Raw genomic sequence first — 21940 nt, forward strand, 5'->3', positions numbered from 1 at the left:
ACCTATTTGAAAACATTTTCGTAATAAGGATTTTACGTAATTTAATGTTCTCTTATGCGCACTTTTTTGGTGAATTATGTGAATGATGAAAATACCGATTTTTTTAATCAAATTAAAAAATAAATAAACATTGAAGGGCGTTTTAAGAACGATTAAGTCGATACATAAAATTTTTCTTGTTACATCATTTTTACATTATTTAATTTTCCTCGTAAGTTTCTTTGTTGTTTTTCTATGTTTCTTTTATTTTTTGTTTTTTTTTTCTCTAATTTATTGTCTGCGATTTGTAGTAGTATACTTATAATAAAAAGGAATAATAATGAACATAGTAAAAAAAAAAGAATAAATAACAGTACAAAAGTAAAATAAAACTAATGAGACCATGTTTGCTTACCTCTTATCTCTCAAAAATATAATATATTAGTTATTAATGAATATAAAAACGTCAATATTTTGCATATTAGTTCAAAAGCCGCCAAATTAAGTCTAAAAACAGCCAATTAGGTCGAAAAAAAAGAGTTTTTGCACTTTTTTTCATATGATACTCCAATTTTTTTCCAAAATTTGATCAAAAAACACCAAATTATGGTCAAAAAGACAATGTTCTGGATTTTTTTTAAATGTTATCATTTTCAGTAGGTTTTTTGACTCTAAAGTTCGATATTTGTGCAGAATTTTTACATAAATCTCGTAAAAATTTACCAAATTTGTGTATTTTTCTCAAAAATAATAAAATATATGTTCAAAATTTCGTCAAATTTGCGCTGTTTTTGCACAAAAACTAGTCATTTAAGTTTACCATTGTACTGTTTTTTAACTTTTTTGAAGTTCTATTGCATTTTCGAGAAATTTAAAATAAAAAAATACCAAATTGGGTCGAAAAAGACAATTGTTTCACGACTTTTTCAGTTCGTGACATAAATGTTTTGCAAAAAATTTTTACTTTTAAGCTAGAAACTCATTTATTTCTCTAAATTTTGTCAAAAAAAAATTCAAAAACCATTAAGTTAATGTAGACTCGAAGTTCTGAAATAAATATTTTGTACGAATATCGGTTTAAAAGTAAAAAATTAGGTCGAAAAAAACATATTCTTGCCCTTTTTTCAATTGTATACTTTAATTTTTTCTCAAAATTGCATCAAAAATCACCAAATTTAGGTAAAGAACCTAATGTTTAAGATTTTTTAAAGCATCTTATCATTTTCAGTAGGTTTTTGACTCGAAAATTCGATATTTTTGCCGACTTTTATCATAAAAAATCTCTTAAAAATTACCAAATTTGTGTATTTTTGTTAAAAATAATAATATATATTCAATATATCGTCAAATTTGCACAGTTTTTGCACAAAAACTAGTCATTTAAGTTTACCATTGTACTGTTTTTTAACTTTTTTAAAGTTCTATTGCATTTTCGAGAAATTTAAAGTCAAGAAATACCAAATTGGATCGAAAAAGACAATCGTTTCAGCACTTTTTCAGCTCAAGACATAACTATTTTGCAAAAAAAAATTTTACTTTTACGGTAGAAATTTATTCATTTCTCTAAATTTTGTCAAAAAAAGTCTAAAAACCATTAAGTTAATGTAGGCTTTAAGTTCTAAAGCAAATATTTTGTACAAATATCGGTTCAAAAGTCTAAGAGTCGAAAAAAACATATTTTTGCTTTTTATTTAATTTTATACTTTAATTTTTCACCAAATTTTATCAAGAAATACCAAATTATGTTACAGATTTAATGTTTTCTATTTTCCATTACATTTCTTTTGTTTTCGACTTTTCTTCTGTTTTAATTTGTTGATATTTTTACAAAGACATTAATTTTTATTTATTTATTTTTACTACTATATTAAGACACTTTGAATGAACAGCAAATTAGGTCGAAAAAAACATTTTTTTCAAGAGTTTTTGCACTTTTTTCAATATGATACTTCAATTTTTTCCTAAAATTTTATTAAAAAACACCAAATTAAAATATAGAAGACAATGTTCTGGATTTTTTTTTAGCATGTTTATCATTTTCAGTAGGTTTTTGACTTAAAAATTCGATATTTTTGCAGAATTTTGTCATAAATTTCCTAAAAATTACCAAATTTGTGTATTTTTGTCAAAAATAATAAAATATATTCAAAATATCGTCGAATTTGCGATGTTTTTGCACAAAAACTAATCATTTAAGTGTACTATTTTTTTACTTTTTTAAAGTTCTATTGAATTTTCGAGAAATTTAAAATAAAAAAATATCAAATTGGGTCGAAAAAGACAATCGTTTCAGCTGGAGACATAAATGTTTTGCAAGTTTTAAGCTAGAAACTTATTTATTTATCTAAATTTTATCAAAAAAAAGTTTAAAAACTATTATTGTAGGCTTTAAGTTCGGAAGCAAATATTTTATAAAATATCGATTTATTTCTCAAAATTTTGTCAAAAAAGTCCAAAAACCATTAAGTTAATGTAGACTCTATGTTCTGAAGCGAATATTTTGTATAAATATCGGTTCAAAAGTCGAAAAATTAGGTCGAAAAAAACATATTCTTGCTCTTTTTCCAGTTTTATACTTTAATTTTTTTCACCAAATTTTATGAAAAAATAACAAATTATGGTACAGGTTTTACATTTTTATATTTTTTTACTATTAGTTTTTACTCGTGGAAAAAATGCTGTTTATTTCAAGTTTATTTGTGATTTTAAGATCATTAAGGCTGACCTGACCTAACTTTTCATCTGTTTTATTTGTTGATATTTCCACAAAGACATTAATTTTTATTTATTTTCACGACTATATTAAGACAGTTGGAATGAACAGCAAATTAGGTCGAAAAAAACATTTTTTTCAAGAGTTTTTACACTTTTTTCAATATGATACTTCAATTTTTTCCTAAAATTTTATTAGAAAACACCACATTAAGTTAGAGAAGACAATGTTCTGGATTTTTTTGAGCATGTTATTATTTTCAGTAGGTTTTTGACTCGAAAATTCGATATTTTTGCAGAATTTTATCATAAATCTCCTAAAAAATCACCAAATTTGTGTATTTTTGATAAAAATAAAAAAATATATTCAAAATATCGTCAAATTTACGCTGTTTTGTCACAAAAACTTGTCATTTAAGTTTACCATTGTACTATTTTTGAACTTTTTCAAAGTTCTATTACATTTTCTGGTCAGAAGCTCACCTATTTCGAAAAATTTAAAATAAAAAAATATCAAATTAGGTCGAAAAAGACAATCGTTTCAGCACTTTTTCAGCTCGAGACATAAATGTTTTGCAAAATTTTGTTTAAAACTTAATGAATCGTTGTTTACTTTTAAGCTAGAAACTTATTTATTTTTCTAAATTTTTCCAAAAACCATTAAGTTAATGTGACTTTAAGTTCTGAAGCGAATATTTTGTACAAATATCAATTCAAAAGTCGGAAAATTATTTATTCTTTATTTTTTTCTTTACTTATTTTTACAGTTATTTTATAAATGTTTTCTTAGAATAACTAGACCAATATCGGTGTAATTCGAGCACTATTTCTACATTTTCTATTATTTCTCTTCTGTTTTCTTGCTTTGAATTTTTCACATTTTTTACTATTAGTTTTTATTCGTGGAAAAAGAAGTGAGAGTATTGCTGTTTATTTCAAGTATATTTGTGATTTTGAGATCATTAGGGCTGACCTGACCTGACTTTTCATTTGTTTTAATTTGTTGATATTTTTATTTATCTATTTATTTATTTTCACGACTGTGTAAAGACAATTTGAATGGACAAAATCTGTTTTTCTTTCTCATCCAATTTTGGATTTATTGTTATGATGTTTCTTCATTATTTTTTTTGTTATTTGTTCTCCAGCTTTTTAAGATTGAGTTTTTTACATTTTTCTAACATTTTCTATTCTAGTATTATTATTGTTTTTGACTCCGAAAATGGAAATTTTTGCCGAATTACATCATAAATAAAAAAAAAACAAATAATAAAAATTATTGCAAATCAGCTAAATAATGCCGTTTTTAGGCATCCTTTTACCCGAACTCATCACCAGCCTAATTCTCCTCGAATCCGAGGTGGAAATGTTCCTAACATCCGTCAACTGGCTCACCTTATTCGGCGAAATGATCAAATCACTCGACAAATTATGTCGTCTATCACCCGATGTCGAATCGTTCGACATCGACGACATATCATGGCGAGGCGTTTCCCAAACCCGCCCTAATCCCTACTGCCACAAGCCCTTCGATGATCTGCCCTTAATCCGTAAAGCCGACCTCGATAATCACAACATGGACGGCGGATTATGGGTTTTAATCAACAACAAAGTCTACGACGTTCAAGATTTCCGCTGCGACAGCTCGACAATCAACGAACTCTTGCAAAAATACGCCGGAAAAGACGCCAGTCAATTGTTTAACAGCTCGCCCTATCACTTATCCGTGCTCCAAATGATGGAGAACTACGTTGTCGGGAATTATTGCCAACCTGAACCCGAACTACCGCAAAATAATCTCGACTGTTTGAACGTCTATTCGACTCTTTTCGACACCGAACGCAACCTTGGCTACTTACTAGGGTTGCATTCGTTCAATTTGAGGCAAAGTTTGCCTTTGCAACCTGAAGAATTAGCGTCGAATGTTTGGTTGAATGCTAGGTTTTTACGCGCTGGACTACAGGTTGACCAACCACCGAATCCGTACGGTGAAGAAAAGGGCGAGTCGAGGAGCACCAACTCAACCACTGAAAATACACCAACTGAGCCGAGAGTTAACGAGAGTCAACGAATTTCGAAAAAATTTCAATTGCCCATTGAGCGGATCAATTCGTTTATTAATGCATTGGCGGAGAGTCGGTTGTCGGTGAGTTGGACGGTTTAAGACCCGGTTGCTTAAGTCGAGCGTAACTCTAAGCCAAGCTTAAGCCGGTATAAAAATAATAATATATAATATATAATATATAATATATAATATATAATATATAATATATAATATATAATATATAATATATAATATATAATATATAATATATAATATATAATATATAATATATCATATATAATATATAATATAATAATTATACGTAAAATTTACTCACGAACTTGAAAATTGCAGTTTTTATTGTAAAAAAAATTATCTTTCACATTGAGATATTTTGGAATGAAATTTTACATGTTCGTAAAATTGATAATTATGAGTATCAGAAATAAGAATAAACTGGAATATTTGTTATGAGATAACGATTTTTTCAATTCTTTTTATTTCGATATTAATACAGATAATATAATGTATATACAGATAATACAGATGATATTTTTCAATTTTTAATTCTACTTTCAACAAATAAAAATATTTTAATATACCAATTTTCTTAACAAAAAAAGCGATTTCGATTGGAAATATTTTGTACTTTAATGAGTGTCGAACGGCGTACTTTGTACAAATTTCCGATTATTACAATTTTTATTAAATCAATTCCAATAAACTTACAATTTACTTTCAAATGTCAAATTAGTTTTACTTTTTTTGTACTTTATATAACATATAATATATAATATATAATATATAATATATAATATATAATATATAATATATAATATATAATATATAATATATAATATATAATATATAATATATAATATATAATATAATAATTATACGTAAAATTTACTCAAGAACTTGAAAATTGCAGTTTTTATTGTAAAAAAAATTATCTTTCACAGTGAGATATTTTGGAATGAAAATTTTCAATTCTTTTTATTTCGATATTAATACAGACAAATGCAGAATTTTTTTTCTTATTAGTAAAAGAAACACTAAACAAATATATAATATATAATATATAATACATAATATATAATATATAATATATAATATATAATATATAATATATAAAAAAAATATTTTATATATAATATACAGCTCCCGTCTTCTGTAGCTCAGTTACTATTAAAGTTGGCGTTTTGACATTTTGTAGATGTTATTTATACTCTAGGACACATTTCAGGAAAATATTTTTGACTATACAGCATGTCCCAAAAAAGTGTCACGCCATAATAATATATTTTTTTAATGGCATGCTATTATTTTTTTTTTGTGCTTATTATGATAATTTTTTAGCTTCTTACATGTTCCTACAAACTTGTTCAAATTGTTTCAGGAATTACTATTAAAAAAAAATGACTAATAATTAAAAGTCGAACATGGTTAATGTTTTTGGGAAATAACTCCGAAAGTATTAGGATATGCAATATGGTTGTGATAACAAAAAATGTTGCTTTTTTAATTCCGCATCGAATGATATAAAAATAAAGAAGATTAGAGCCATCTTCGACTTTTATTCATTAAATTTGTCAATAAAATAGCGACAAAAACAAGTTTTTTGTGAATAACTCCGAATGTTTTAAAATATACGTTAGGGTTGTAATAAGACAAAATGTTCGTTTTTCAATTCTTCATCGAATGATATAAAAATACACAGGGGTTGCCATTTGAAATAAACAAAATAAAGGGCACTAAAATTTAAAAAGTTTGGAAATAAATTGTAAACACTCTGTAGTAATTCAAATCAATCTAACTAACTTAGTAAGTTTGTTAAACCTAATTTAACACTTACATAGTAATAACGTCGTCAAAAAAGCACTGTTTCTATTTTTTAGTGATTCTTAAAACTAAAGGTGTAAAACCGTTTTTTTTGGTTTTTATTTTTTTTAACAGTAATCCCTGAACCGAATTGAAAAAAAAAATAGGGACATGTAAGAAGCTAAAAAGGCATCATAATGAGCACAAAAAAATAATAGCATGGCATTCAAAAAATTGATTATGATGACGTCATATCTTTTTTGAGACACTCTTTATAATCAAAAATATTTTCCTGAAATGTGTCCTAAAGTATAAATAACATCTACAAAATATCAAAACTCCAACTTAAATAGTAACTGAGCTACAGAACACGGGAGCTGGGCTGGACCACCCTGTATATTATATATTATATATTATATACATTATATATTATTGAGATAAATTTTTGTTCCTAATGTTGATAAATAATGTAACTTTTAAAATTTAAGCCCGGCTTACGTAAGTAAAGCTTAAGCTCGAACTGAGCAACCGGTTTAAGGGTGTTTAGTTAGGTTTTAGCGTTTTTTTTTTCTTCTCAGGATTCGTACGTGATTTCGTTTCTCGCAGTAGTTGAGCAGTTTTCCAAACAGAATAATTTTTTAACCCGAGTGGATTTTTCATTTGAGCATCCGATTGAAGAAATCGGTCGTGTTCTCTATGCCGTTTTGTTGAAACATTTAGGGTTGGGTTATGTTGTACTGCCGATTTTAGATGCATGTAAGTAGGCTTAGGTCCAGTTGACTTGACTTGACTTGACCTGTTTTGGTATAGATTCCAGTCAACCAAACGTAAAACTACCCAAAGCAATCGCCGAAATGATCAAACTCGTACATAACACTAAATGGAGTTTGATTAAAATGCGCCAGGAATTGAATAAAAGTTACAAAGAGATTTGTATCCCACTTTTGGAAAAGTGTCGGTTTTTGTTGTATGATGTTAGGCCGAGCATTAGCGTGGAAATGGAGGCGTTTAAAAAAGTGAATATTTTGTATAAAGAGCCACGGGTTCGTACTTTGGTCAAAAAAGTCATCAAGGATCTAAAATGTGGACGGCATACTTCGGAAATTCAAAAACCCGAAGATATTGTCAATGCCACTATACAATCGCAGAGCGAACGTCATAAATCTAACGAAGACGTTTCGAAGTCGGCAATGAAGAAAACTACGTCCGATGGTAAAATTTCGGAAAGTAAGAGTGAGACTGACGATGTTAATAATGAGATTAAAAACGGGGCTCAGAAAGTTGTAACTGAGGCTTCGAAGGCTGAGCAAAGGAATACGAAGAGTTTGGAGGATTTGGAGGAGAAGTGGAATGTTGAAAAAATTGAGAATGATACAAGGAGTGAGCAGAGTGAGGAGGAGAAGGAGAAAAAGTTGGAGAATGAGATTGCGTTGAGTGGGATTGTGTCAAAGTTGACTGAAAAACAAATGAGGAAAGTTTGTAGCGAGAATTTGGAGTTGATGAGTGCGATTGTCGATTTTGTGGTGCAGGAGACGTGCGATGTTGAGATTTTGAGGAAGGCCATGTATTATCAGGTAAGATTTTTTATTTTTTTTTACTTTTTTCTTCGATTCTTTAGCACTATTACTTTTTTCCGCTTTTTTTTTTCGTTTTTTTTTATCAAACCTTGTTTCTGTTAATTAAATTCGTTTTTTTTTCCTTTTTTTACCTTTTTTCAATTCATGTTTTATTTTTTTTATAGTTTTTTTATTTTTTAGTGTTTATTTCAAAATATAATGTTTTTTCTTGGTATTAAATATTTATTTCTATGTATTTTCTTCTTTACTTTCTTTCTATACCTTTCTGTTTTTTTGGTTATTAATTAAATTGTAATTTTTTTATTTCTGGTTCAACGACTTTACAATACAATTTTAATATGTTTATTTATTTTACATTTTGTTTTTCGTTCTCGTTGCTTTAAAAATTAACTAATTAAGTTGAAACTGGTGTTTTCCGAAACAAAAAATATTTTTTTTATTCTTGAAATCTTTCTTAATACATTTGAAAAATCACTAAATTAAATGAAAAATGACAATGTTTTGTTACTTTTACAGCTTTTAGCACGTTTTTTAGTCAACAATTCAATCATTTGGTGAAATTTCGTCAAAAATATCGTAAAAACAAAAATTTTAACCGTGATTCAAAGTTTTGTCAAAAATAGACGAAAAATTTAATTTGAATAACGTTTTAAATAAATTTTGATAAAAATCACATTATAATTGCGTCGAAAATGACAATTTTGGATTTTTAAGAAAGCTATAGGACACATTATAGCTAGAACTGCAGCTCATTTTGCAAAATTTTTTCGGAAATAAACCAAAAAATTTCAAAATTTAGACTATAATGGTTTACGTTTTGACCAAAAAAACTCAGATTTTTGCAAAGTTTGGGTCTTTTAATATATTATAGCAGCTTTTTAATCACAATCTTAATTATTTCGTGTATTATTTATTGTTTTTTTTTACTATTTTCTGTTTCATTATAGAGTTTTTAATTTTTTTTTGTTATTGTATTTTTTTTATTCTTATTTTTTCTTTACTGGCTTTTAGGTAATTTATTTGATGAAAGGTTTTTTTCTGTGTTGTTTTATAATAGTTCTACTGTTTTTTGTTGCGCTTGCTTTACAAATTCTTTTTCTCTTTTTTTTTCTTAATTTTTGTTTTTTATTTTTTTATATAAAACTTTCATAACTTAAGTAATTTAGAGAGAAATGATCAAAAAAATCACAAAATCAGTTCGAAATTATATTTTTCAAAACGTTTTAAACAAAACTTATGGTTTTCTGGAGATTTCTCTAAAACATGTTTAAAACAGAAACTAAATTACATCGAAATTAACATTTTTAATAAAAAATGCAATTATTTAGCGAGAGTTCTTCTATTTTTTATTTATCTTTGGTTTGAAATTGTTTTTTTTTTGTAAGAGCCTTTTTCTTTTCTACTTTTGTTTCTTAAAAACATCACAAAAATTATTTACTTTTCTGAATTTTTTTTCGGTCTGTAGGTTGTATAGTTCTTTGTTTTTTTGTTTTTTTTTTCAATATACTCGAGGTTTTATTTTTTTTTCGTATTTATATGTGTGGCTAATTTTCTTCAGTTTTTCGTTCTGTTAATTTTTTTCTTTCATTTTTTTATATTTTTTCTAGGTGAAACGATGCAAAATCCGCAAGCAAGGCCTCTGGATGATCAACCGCCTCCTCCACGACAATTACCTCCTAACTTCCGTCAAATACGCAATCATTAACGGTTACCTCAACCTCAATTCCCCCTCCTCAACCACTCAACATTGCCTGGACAACATCCAACTCGTCACTCCATTCATGAAAACCGAAATTCTTCTCTCCCAACTATCGGTAACCGAATGGTGCATCGAAAACCTCCGTAACTACATCCTTCGTGACGTTCCGGTTAAAACCGGCAAAACAAAAGGCGGTAATAAAGTAACCCTTAACCTCGGCACCTACACCCTCCTCCGAGACGTACCACGTGCACGAATGATCCTCGCAATTATGGGCATTTTAGCCTCGAATCGCTACATAGCCCTGGAACTTAGCCCACTAGTTAACAGTGGTGTTATAAGTTCGGTTTTAGCCCTTTTGAAGCAAACCGGCTGCGATCAGAGCATTGTGAGGAAAGTGTCGGAGTTTTATGTTCTGTATGCTGATATTATCGATAATAATAAACCGAAGACGAGTTGTTTGAGTGGCCCTGAACTTGCAAGTTTGATGAAGTTGGGCACGAAGGTTGTGAGGGGTGCTGATTGGAAGTGGGGGGATCAGGTGAGTTGGGAAATTACAGGAAACTGTAATTTTGATGGGTGGTTTGTTAGGATGGGTCACCGCCTGGTGAAGGGAGGGTTATTGGCGAGTTGGGGGATGATGGCTGGGTGAGGGTTGAATGGGCTAATGGTACCACTAATAGTTATAGGATGGGAATTGAGGGCAAGTATGATCTGGCGCTGGCGTCGCCACCGTCGCCTGTAACCACAGACACAGACACGGAGGAACCCAGTGACCACAGTAAGTAAAAATTTCAAATTTGGGTCAATATGGAAGAAACGTCAATGTTTTTTAAAATTTTAGAAAAATTGGTCAAAAAAATGTCAAATTTTGTCTCAATTTTTTTTAATTGGCAAATTAAACCTTTTTCAAACATTAGCACGTTTTTTTTAATAGAATTATTTCGCATAATTTCGACAAAATAAGTCAAAAATTTTTTTTCGTTTTAATTTAAAATTTAAAGTTTTTTCAATTTTTGTTTTATTAAACTTTTTTATAGTTTTTCTTTATTAAGACTTTTTTATCGATTTTTTTTGTTATATTTATATTTCTTTGTTTATTTTTTGTAATACTTTTTTACTCTTATCTGTGATTTTATTTTTGAGTTTCTATGCATTTCTTTACCATCTTTTACACCTTTCTGTTTTTTTTGTTTATTAATTAAATTGTTGTTTTTCTATTTCTGGTTCAACATTAATATAATTTTAATATATTTATTTATTTTACATTTGTCAATATGGAAGAAACGTTAATATTTTCTAAAATTTTAGAAAAATTGGTCAAAAAAATGTCAAATTTTGCCTCAATTTTTTTTTTAATTGGCAAATGACCTTTTTCATACATTAGCACGTTTTTTTTTAATAGAATTATTTCGCATAATTTCGTCAAAAATAAGTCAAAAAATTTTTTTCGTTTTAATTTAAAATTTAAAGTTTTTTCAATTTTTGTTTTATTAAACTTTTTTATAGTTTTTCTTCATTAAGACTTTTTTATCGATTTTTTTTGTTATATTTATTTATTTATTTTTTGTAATACTTTTTTACTCTTATCTGTGATTTTATTTTTGAATTTCTATGCATTTCTTTACTATCTTTTTACACATTTCTGTTTTTTTTGTTTATTAATTAAATTGTTATTTTTCTATTTCTGGTTCAACATTAATATAATTTTAATATACTTATTTATTTTACATTTGTCAGTATGGAAGAAACGTCAATATTTTCTAAAATTTTATAAAAATTGCTCAAAAAAAATGTCAAATTTTGTCTCAAATCACATCGGAATTGACATCTTTTGCTTTTTATTTTTTTCAATTGGCAAATGACCTTTTTCAAACATTAGCACGTTTTTTTAGTAGAATTATTTCGCATGATTTAGTTAAAAATAAGTCAAAAAAATTTTTTTGTTTTAATTTAAAATTTAAAGTTTTTTTCAATTTTTGTTTTATTAAACTTTGTTATAGTTTTTCTTCATTAAGGCTTTTTTATCGATTTTTTTGTTATATTTATATTTATTTGTTTTTATATTTTTATATATTTATTACTTACATTTATTTATTGATTTATATATTTTTTGCAATACTTTTTTACTCTTATCTGTGATTTTATTTTTATATTTCTATGTATTTCTGTACTATCTTTTTACACATTTCTGTTTTTTTTGTTTATTAATTAAATTGTTATTTTTCAATTTCTGGTTCAACATTAATTTAATTTTAATATATTTATTTATTTTACATTTGTCAGTATGGAAGAAATGTCAATATTTTCTAAAATTTTATAAAAATTGGTCAAAAAAATGTCAAATTTTGTCTCAAATCACATCGGAATTGACATATTTTGCTTTTTGTTTTTTTTTTTTCAATTGGCAAATGACTTTTTCAAACATTTGCACGTTTTTTTTAGTAGAATTATTTCGCATGATTTAGTTAAAAATAAATCAAAAAAAAATTTTTTTGTTTTAATTTAAATTTTAAAGTTTTTTTCAATTTTTGTTTTATTAAACTTTTTTATAGTTTTTCTTCATTAAGACTTTTTTTTGTTATTATTTATATTTATTTATTTGTTTATTTATTTTTTGCAATACTTTTTTACTCTTATCTGTGATTTTATTTTTGTATTTCTATGCATTTCTTTACTATCTTTTTACACATTTCTGTTTTTTTTTGTTTATTAATTAAATTGTTATTTTTCAATTTCTGGTTCAACATTAATATAATTTTAATATATTTATTTATTTTACATTTGTCAGTATGGAAGAAACGTCAATATTTTCTAAAATTTTATAAAAATTGGTCAAAAAAAATGACAAATTTTGTCTCAAATCACATCGGAATTGACATCTTTTGCTTTTTATTTTTTTTTCAATTGGCAAATGATCTTTTTCAAATATTAGCACGTTTTTTTTTAGTAGAATTATTTCGCATAATTTCGTCAAAAAAAAAAGTCAAAAAATTTTTTTCGTTTTAATTTAAAATTTAAAGTTTTTCTAATTTTTGTTTTATTAAACTTTTTTATAGTTTTTCTTCATTAAGACTTTTTTGTCGATTTTTTTTGTTATATTTATATTTATTTATTTATTTTTTGTAATACTATTTTACTCTTATCTGTGATTTTATTTTTGAATTTCTATGCATTTCTTTACTATCTTTTACACCTTTCTGTTTTTTTTTGTTTATTAATTAAATTGTTGTTTTTCTATTTCTGGTTCAACATTAATATAATTTTAATATATTTATTTATTTTACATTTGGCAGTATGGAAGAAACGTCAATATTTTCTAAAATTTTAGAAAAATTGGTTAAAAAAATGTCACATTTTGTCTCAATTTTTTTTTTAATTGGCAAATGACCTTTTTCATACATTAGCACGTTTTTTTTTAATAGAATTATTTCGCATATTTTCGTCAAAAATAAGTCAAAAAATTTTTTTCGTTTTAATTTAAAATTTAAAGTTTTTTCAATTTTTGTTTTATTAAACTTTTTTATAGTTTTTCTTCATTAAGACTTTTTTTATCGATTTTTTTTGTTATATTTATTTATTTATTTTTTGAAATACTTTTTTACTCTTATCTGTGATTTTATTTTTGAATTTCTATGCATTTCTTTACTATCTTTTTACACATTTCTGTTTTTTTTTGTTTATTAATTAAATTGTTATTTTTCTATTTCTGGTTCAACATTAATATAATTTTAATATATTTATTTATTTTACATTTGTCAGTATGGAAGAAACGTCAATATTTTCTAAAATTTTATAAAAATTGCTCAAAAAAAATGTCAAATTTTGTCTCAAATCACATCGGAATTGACATCTTTTGCTTTTTATTTTTTTTTCAATTGGCAAATGACCTTTTTTAAACATTAGCACGTTTTTTTTTAGTAGAATTATTTCGCATGATTTAGTTAAAAATAAGTCAAAAAAATTTTTTTGTTTTAATTTAAAATTTAAAGTTTTTTTCAATTTTTGTTTTATTAAACGTTGTTATAGTTTTTCTTCATTAAGACTTTTTTATCGACTTTTTTGTTATATTTATATTTATTTGTTTTTATATTTTTATATATTTATTACTTACATTTATTTATTTATTTATATATTTTTTGCAATACTTTTTTACTCTTATCTGTGATTTTATTTTTGTATTTATGCATTTTTTTACTATCTTTTACACCTTTCTGTTTTTTTTTGTTTATTAATTAAATTGTTATTTTTCTATTTCTGGTTCAACATTAATATAATTTTAATATATTTATTTATTTTACATTTGTCAGTGAAGAAACGTCAATATTTTCTAAAATTTTATAAAAATTGCTCAAAAAAAATGTCAAATTTTGTCTCAAATCACATCGGAATTGACATCTTTTGCTTTTTATTTTTTTTCAATTGGCAAATGACCTTTTTTAAACATTAGCACGTTTTTTTTTAGTAGAATTATTTCGCATGATTTAGTTAAAAATAAGTCAAAAAAAATTTTTTTGTTTTAATTTAAAATTTAAAGTTTTTTTCAATTTTTGTTTTATTAAACGTTGTTATAGTTTTTCTTCATTAAGACTTTTTTATCGACTTTTTTGTTATATTTATATTTATTTGTTTTTATATTTTTATATATTTATTACTTACATTTATTTATTTATTTATATATTTTTTACAATACTTTTTTACTCTTATCTGTGATTTTATTTTTGTATTTCTATGCATTTCTTTACTATCTTTTTACACATTTCTGTTTTTTCTTGTTTATTAATTAAATTGTTATTTTTCTATTTCGGGTTCAACATTAATGTAATTTTAATATATTTATTTATTTTACATTTGTCAGTATGGAAGAAATGTCAATATTTTCTAAAATTTTATAAAAATTGGTCAAAAAAAATGTCAAATTTTGTCTCAAATCACATCGGAATTGACATCTTTTGCTTTTTATTTTTTTTTTCAATTGGCAAATGACCTTTTTCAAACATTAGCACGTTTTTTTTAGTAGAATTATTTTGCATGATTTAGTTAAAAATAAGTCAAAAAAAATTTTTTTTGTTTTAATTTAAAAATTAAAGTTTTTTTCAATTTTTGTTTTATTAATCTTTGTTATAGTTTTTCTTCATTAAGACTTTTTTTTTGTTATTATTTATATTTATTTATTTATTTTTTTTGCAATACTTTTTTACTCTTATCTGTGATTTTATTTTTGTATTTCTATGCATTTCTTTACTATCTTTTCACACCTTTCTGTTTTTTTTTTTGTTTAAAATTTTATAAAAATTGGTCAAAAAAAATATCAAATTTTGTCTCCAATTACATCGGAATTGACACCTTTTGGTTTTTAATTTTTTTTTTTTTTCAATTGGCAAATGACTTTTTTCAAACATTAGCACTTTTTTTAGTAGAATTATTTCGCATAATTTCGTCCAAAATAAGTCAAAAAATTTTTTTTGTTTTTTTTTCTATAGAATTGGTTGTAATTCCAGTCATTTTTGCAGCCTCTCAAATCGTCAAGGACAACCAACTGATCAAGCTTTTGCGTGACGCTAGTATCAATTTTTTGCGCAATGTCTCAGTAAGTGCCGGCTTAGCCAATGAGAACCTCCACCAGACAACAATGCACGGCTTAAGCAGCCTTTTCTGCGCCACTTTAAGCGCATCAAACACCTCAGAATGGTGTAATCTAACTCTAATCCGCTCCATCGCCCAGACCCAGCAAATATGCCGAGCTTTCAGTACAAAACCTTGGATAAACATGTTGTTAGGGTTTTTATCAGCGTCTAGTTTGGTTGGCAACGAGCTGAATCTCCCCAAACAGATTTTTTCCGTGCGGTTTTTACACACAGTCTTACAATCGTGGGACATGGATAATTCCGAAATACCAACATTACTCGAGAAATTACTAAACATTTTGGGTAAAATAATCCTGACTTGTTCGTACGACACTGGAAATAAACCACAAACTACGACCAAATCGCTTGTGTTACTCACACAGTCACATAGTAGCACTTTAGCGCAAGAAATCATCCATTTATTGCGCTCCTTGCACGGTCTAGTTGGCTGGAATCAGGTGTTGAACGCCATCTTGGGGCAGAAATTAAACTTGGCGGCTTATTTCTTAAGCGACACTTGTCTCATGTCGATGATCAACGACGGCAACACTTCGGACCAGCAACACTACATGGTGATTGCGTGTCTCAATGTGATTGGTGCCTGGGATGTGAGGCCACGCATTGGGGGCGTGGCCGAAGTCGAGAGTCTGCAAGGCACCATTGTGAGAGTTACACCAAAGGGGAAACTTTGTGTACAAATGCACGAAACAGGCGACAGTCGCAAAGTTCCAATCAATAGTTTAAAATTGTTGCCACAGCTTGAATTTAATTTCGATCGTATGCCGTTGAGCGAAAGTTTGGTTAAAACCTGGGCTAGTCTTTTGTTAAATCGGCAAAGTAGTGCACTAAATAACCATGAGAAAAAACCGCAACATGGTCAAGTCAATGCTGCCTATCTCCGAACGCAGCAAAACACACTGAGTGCGTTAAACGCCACACGAATGTTAAACAGCAACCAGTACAAGTTGCGTAAAGTCTTAAAACACCAAATTAACGGTATGGATCAGTCTCAGGAGCAACAATCCATTGAAGAGGAGTTGAATCAACAACCAATTCTCCTCATTCAGAAATTGTTAGCTAAAGCCACACAGCCAAGTCCACTTAAGCCAGGCTTTAGTCGGCAAGAGATGCAACTTGCGGCGCTTAATTTGAGTCAGTATTTAGCGGCTGAGGGTAATTTTGCCGTTTCGGCAAGTGGTGGTGGTGATAAAACAACGCCGAAATTTTGTACGAGGTGTAATAGTGAAGTTCCAACACCGAATTCTGAGTGTTCGGTTAAGAGCGTCGTGAGTGAGAAGAAGCGGAAACAGAGTGAGGAACTGCCTGTACATCCGATGGTGGGGCAAATTGTTGAGATGGGGTTTCCTAAACGGGCAGTCGAGGTGGCTATTAAGTCACTAGGTGGGTTTGGTTCGTTTAAAGCCCACATTAGAAGTGGTTGAGTTGGCGTTTACTTGAAGTACTGTCACGAGCAAAAAGAGTGTCTTGAATTAAACAAATAGAGTTAAAAGTGTTTAAATTCTATCATCTGAGAGCTTTTTCAAATTTTTATCGGCATTTATTTTGAAAATTCAAGGCTAACTTGATTTTTTTAAATTTAATCATTTTTAAGAAAGCATTTTTTTCTGAATTCAATGATGTAACATGATACCCACCTTTACTTTTTTATTAAAATGTAAAAAAATAAAAATTCAAAAATTTTCTGGAATAGTAAATCTAAGTTGGCTTTGAAAATACTGTTATTATCGATGTCTGTCACTTGTATATTAGCCAAAAATTAAACTTGGGTGCAATAATTAGTTTAATAATAGTACATTTAAGTAAAACTGAGCGAAAAAAATTCTCATGTTGGTTTATCATGGAGACAGAAAGCCAAGAAGTTAGTGGAAATCAGTTTGAACATCGTTTGTAGCATAAAAATCAAGTATTCCGTGTTTAAAATTTTTTAATTAAAACGTTAAAAGTGTTATTTTAACAATTATTTTTAACTTTTACTTGTTTTTTGGTTAGTGAGCTAACGATAGATAAAGACAACATTTTCAAGCCTAATAAAATTTTACATTTTTCATTTATTTTGAAAACACAAGGCTAACTTGATTTTTTTTAAATGGCACGAAGGGCCAAATTTAATCATTTTTAAAAGAGCATTTTTTTTTAATTCAGTGATGTAACATGATACACACCTTTACTTCTATTAAAATGTAAAAAAATAAAAATTCAAAAATTTTCTGGAATAGTAAAACTAAGTTGGCTTTGAAAATACGCTATTGGCGATATCCGTCACTTGTATTTTAGCCAAAAATTAAACTTGGGTGCAATAATTAGTTTAATAATAGTAATAATTAAGTAAAACTGAGCGAAAAAAATTCTCATGTTGGTTTATCATGGAGACACAAAGCCAAGAAGTTAGTGGAAATCAGTTTGAACATCGTTTGTAGCATAAAAATCAAGTATTCCGTGTTTAAAATTTTTTAATTAAAACGTTAAAAGTGTTATTTTAACAATTATTTTTAACTTTTACTTATTTTTTGGTTAATGAGCTAACGATAGATAAAGACAACATTTCCAAGGCTAATAAAGTTTCACATTTTTCAAAATTTTCGAATTTTTTCAAGGTTCGATTAAATTAAGGTATGCATGTGCTATACCATAGAACTCAGAAAAAAATGCTCTTCGCAAAATATTAAATTTGACCCTTGTTGCTATTTAAAAAAAATCAAGTTAGCCTTGTATCCGAAGAACAAATGGAGATAGAAATTTAATAAACATCTGAAACGATACAATTTATATACTCTTAACCATATACCAAATTTTAATAAGTTTTGATGAATAGTTTTTATATTATTTAACTGTATCCATACTTTTTAGCGACTCTGTATATACTAATATCTATATATACATAAATACACCCTCCATTAAAAATTTTTGCTGCTAAAAGTCAGGAAAAACTAAAAGATACTTTCTAATTACATTGCTAGTTTAAAAAATTACAGTTTTATTAATTTTATTGAGGTATGATGCCATTAACATTAATTTTTGATGAATAGTTTTTATGATATTTAACTGTATCCATATTTTTTAGCGACTCTCTATATGAATTTTCTTAACAAAAAAAGCGATTTCGATTTGAAATTTTTTGTTTATAACGTTAAACACCGGTTTCAATCAATTGAGTATTGAACGCCGTACTTCGTAAATATTTCTGATTATTAAATTTTTAATGTAATTAATTCGAATAAACTTAGTCTTGAATTAAAATTTGATTGCAATTAAAGGTTTTCTTTTCAAATTTTGAAATACTTGAAGTACAGTTACGATCAAAAAGAGTGTCATTCTAGTATTTTTCAATTTTTAATTTTGGTTTCAACAAATAAAGATACTTTATTATACCAATTTTTTAACAAAAAAAGCGATTGGAAATTTGTTGTATTTTAACGAGAATCGAACGGCATACTTTGTAAAAATTTTTGATTATTTTAATTTTTATTAAATTAGTTTCAATAAACTTTAACAATTTTCCAATTTACTTTGCATTGACAAGTGTCAAATTAGTCCCACTTTTTCTAACTATACAGGGTGCTCAAAAAATGGCGCACCAACTCAGTGGTACGTTGTTGAGAAGCATGTGTAGATCACGGGAAAAATCTTGAAAAAATTCCTAAAGTCATATTTAAAAAAATCTGGAGCTACAAACTTATTTTGTTAACTTCTTCAGTTTTCATTATTTTTTAATGTTTCTATGTTTCACACTAAGTAATCGTTCCCTAACACAACGATGAATAACTATTTTTAAATTTCCCATAAGACTTTAGCAGTTTTTTTAATTTAAAAAATTAAAATTCATCAAAAAAATCACAGTTTGTAGATGTGCCAACGCTGGGAGTTATTTCCTAGGAAACCGTTTCAAAAATAATTTATTTTTATTGTTGATCAAATTTTATTGCGATCACGACTGTTAGACAATGTTGCCACATATCATTTATTTAAAATTCGTTGTTTATCAATAACTTTAATGCAAAGAATTTTTTACTATTTTTACCTTTATATGTAAGCAATTCTTTACCACACTCCATTGAGTTGGTGCGCCATTTTTTGAGCATTATATAATATATAATGTAATATAATATAGTAATTATACGTAAAATTCACTCGCGAACTTGAAAATTGCAGTTTTTATTGTAAAAGTTAAAAATTTTATCTTCCACAATGAGATATTTTGGAATGAAATTGCACATGTTGGTAAAATTGATACATTATGAGTGTCAGAAATAAGAATAAACTGGAATATTTGTTATGAGATAACGATTTTTTCATTTTTTTTTCAATACTAATACAGATAAATGCAGAATTTTTTTCCTCATTAGTAAAAGAAAAACCGTAAACACAGACTTAAAAAAAATATCTATGCCTATAATTAAATTTTCCGATTATTGTTATTAAAACTCACAAAACTTCCAATGTGGGGCTTAAACAAAAAAAACTTTTTTTTATAAGTGAAATTGTAGCAATTGGCCCTGAAAGTCTAACAACCCCTGAATCGATCGTCACTTGGCTGTTAGAACACCCAGAAACGGCAATTTCTGACACAGATTCCTCAAGTTCAGTGTGCGAATCCGACACTGAATCAGTCTCGTACGACAATGGCAATGCCATGCAACCTTTCGTCCAATTCGGAGACGAATTTTCCTCATCTCAGACTTACTTACGACGTTCACAGTTCTTATCAAACGACGAATACGCCATGTATGTGCGTGACAACGTCGAAGTGGGAATGTTAGTACGCTGCTGTAAAAGCTACGAAGAAGTACAACTTGGTGACATTGGAAAAGTGGTCAAAGTTGACCGTGAAGGCCTCCACGATCTCAATTTACAAGTAGTTTTTATCAAAACTAGTAATTTTTTTGTGTATTAATTTAGGAAATTTGTTAGGTAAATTGGCAACACCGTGTCAGCACCTACTGGGTGAGGTTCATCCAAGTGGAATTATTGGGTTTCCCACCGTCTGTTCCCTCACCTTCAACACTAAAAGTCGGTGATAAGGTTCGGGTAAAATCGACAGTGTCCACACCGAGGTACAAGTGGGGTCATGTGACACATGATAGTATCGGTGTGGTTGCCGGTATTTCCCCCAATGGGCAAAACGTGCAAGTTGATTTTCCCAAACAGCAGAACTGGTTGGGTTTAGTGTCGGAAATTGAAGTTGTGCCATCGTGTCATGAAGGCGTTGCTTGCAATGGTTGCTGTGTTGTGCCCATTTCTGGGCCGCGGTTTAAGTGCAAAGTTTGCGATAATTTCGATTATTGTGAGAACTGTTTTTATACGAAGAGGAATCACAAACACTCGTTTAATCGCATGAATGAGCCAGGTTTGTGTCAATTGTGTTTTTTTTTAATTTTATTTTAACATTTAGGAGGCGTGGAGATTTACGCGGGAAAAGCGGGGAAGTACTGCCGGCATGACACTTTCGAGGGTGAGGGTGAATTGATCAGCGATTGGGGTAAATGTGTGCGGAATGTAACAGTGTCGTCAAAATATGCGGCCAAGTTTGAAATTCCGGGCTCGATATGGCAAAGTTGTGGCAGTCAGGGGAAAGTATGTTTTAATTTTTTTGTGCCAATTTTTATGTTAATTATCTCCAACTAGCACTGGATCAGATTGGAAATCTATCCAGACGTTGTAATAAAAAGTCTAAAACTGGGAGTAGACCCAGCTGATAATAGTTACATGCCCTCTGTTATTGTGGTAAATGGGGGATCGACGCTAAATTCCTTACAAGAACTTAACGTAATTAATGTGAAAAGTCACGATACTTCGGTTACTTTATTGACAAATTTGGATAAGGTATTGAGTATTTTTTATTGGTTTATTTTATTTGGTGGTCATGTTTCTTAATTTTTTTAGTATTATTCAATCATTGAAATTAATATAGCAAAGTGTCGTAACAATGGCATTGATTGTAAAATTCACGGAATGACTATTCTTGGTATGAGGCGACAATCGTACGGAGAATTGAAAACTTCAGTTTCGTTTCTTGCGAATGATTGGGATTTGAATCAGGAACAAATTCCTGGACCGTCGACTTCGGCAAATGTCGGTAGGTGTCAATAAACAATTATAATAAATTATAAATAGATTTTCCCTTTATTGGGATGTGCTCTTACGTTTACAATTTGGCGCCTTTACGTACTTTACCTTTTGTCGCATTATTTTCTATTTCTGTCAGTTTTATGCTCCGCTTTGCGTTTATACGTCTATGTGTTCTCTCATTCTCTTATTTTTGCTCACGTTTTGTTTCCTTACCTTTTCTACACTTTTTTTCATAGAAAAATTGTTACCCTGAACCGGGTTCGAACCCGCGACCTCCCCCGTCGTAAGTGGCGCTTATACCACTAGGCCACCAAGACCCCAGGTACTGACCGTCTTTTGCAAATATTTTAACACAAACCTTTTAAATAAATCAACATTTCAAACTATATAATTG

At 28.0% G+C, this 21940-nt stretch overlaps 1 protein-coding gene across 2 annotated transcripts in view; it reads left to right on the forward strand.

Annotated features, from left to right (window-relative positions):
* HERC2 (HECT and RLD domain containing protein 2) overlaps positions 1-21940 on the forward strand; it is a 54020-nt gene that overhangs the window by 17974 nt on the left and 14106 nt on the right. For both annotated transcript variants that reach the window (XM_064357947.1, XM_064357948.1), the window contains exons 14-24: positions 4002-4837; positions 7135-7312; positions 7367-8130; positions 9741-10373; positions 10424-10613; positions 15346-16860; positions 19965-20332; positions 20389-20824; positions 20870-21051; positions 21103-21300; positions 21361-21553. In XM_064357947.1, coding sequence (XP_064214017.1) covers positions 4002-4837; positions 7135-7312; positions 7367-8130; positions 9741-10373; positions 10424-10613; positions 15346-16860; positions 19965-20332; positions 20389-20824; positions 20870-21051; positions 21103-21300; positions 21361-21553 — 5493 coding nt within the window. The remainder of the gene's footprint in view (positions 1-4001; positions 4838-7134; positions 7313-7366; positions 8131-9740; positions 10374-10423; positions 10614-15345; positions 16861-19964; positions 20333-20388; positions 20825-20869; positions 21052-21102; positions 21301-21360; positions 21554-21940) is intronic.

Source organism: Tribolium castaneum, chromosome 7 (genome assembly GCF_031307605.1).
Source record: "Tribolium castaneum strain GA2 chromosome 7, icTriCast1.1, whole genome shotgun sequence".
Classification (NCBI taxonomy): domain Eukaryota; kingdom Metazoa; phylum Arthropoda; class Insecta; order Coleoptera; family Tenebrionidae; genus Tribolium; species Tribolium castaneum.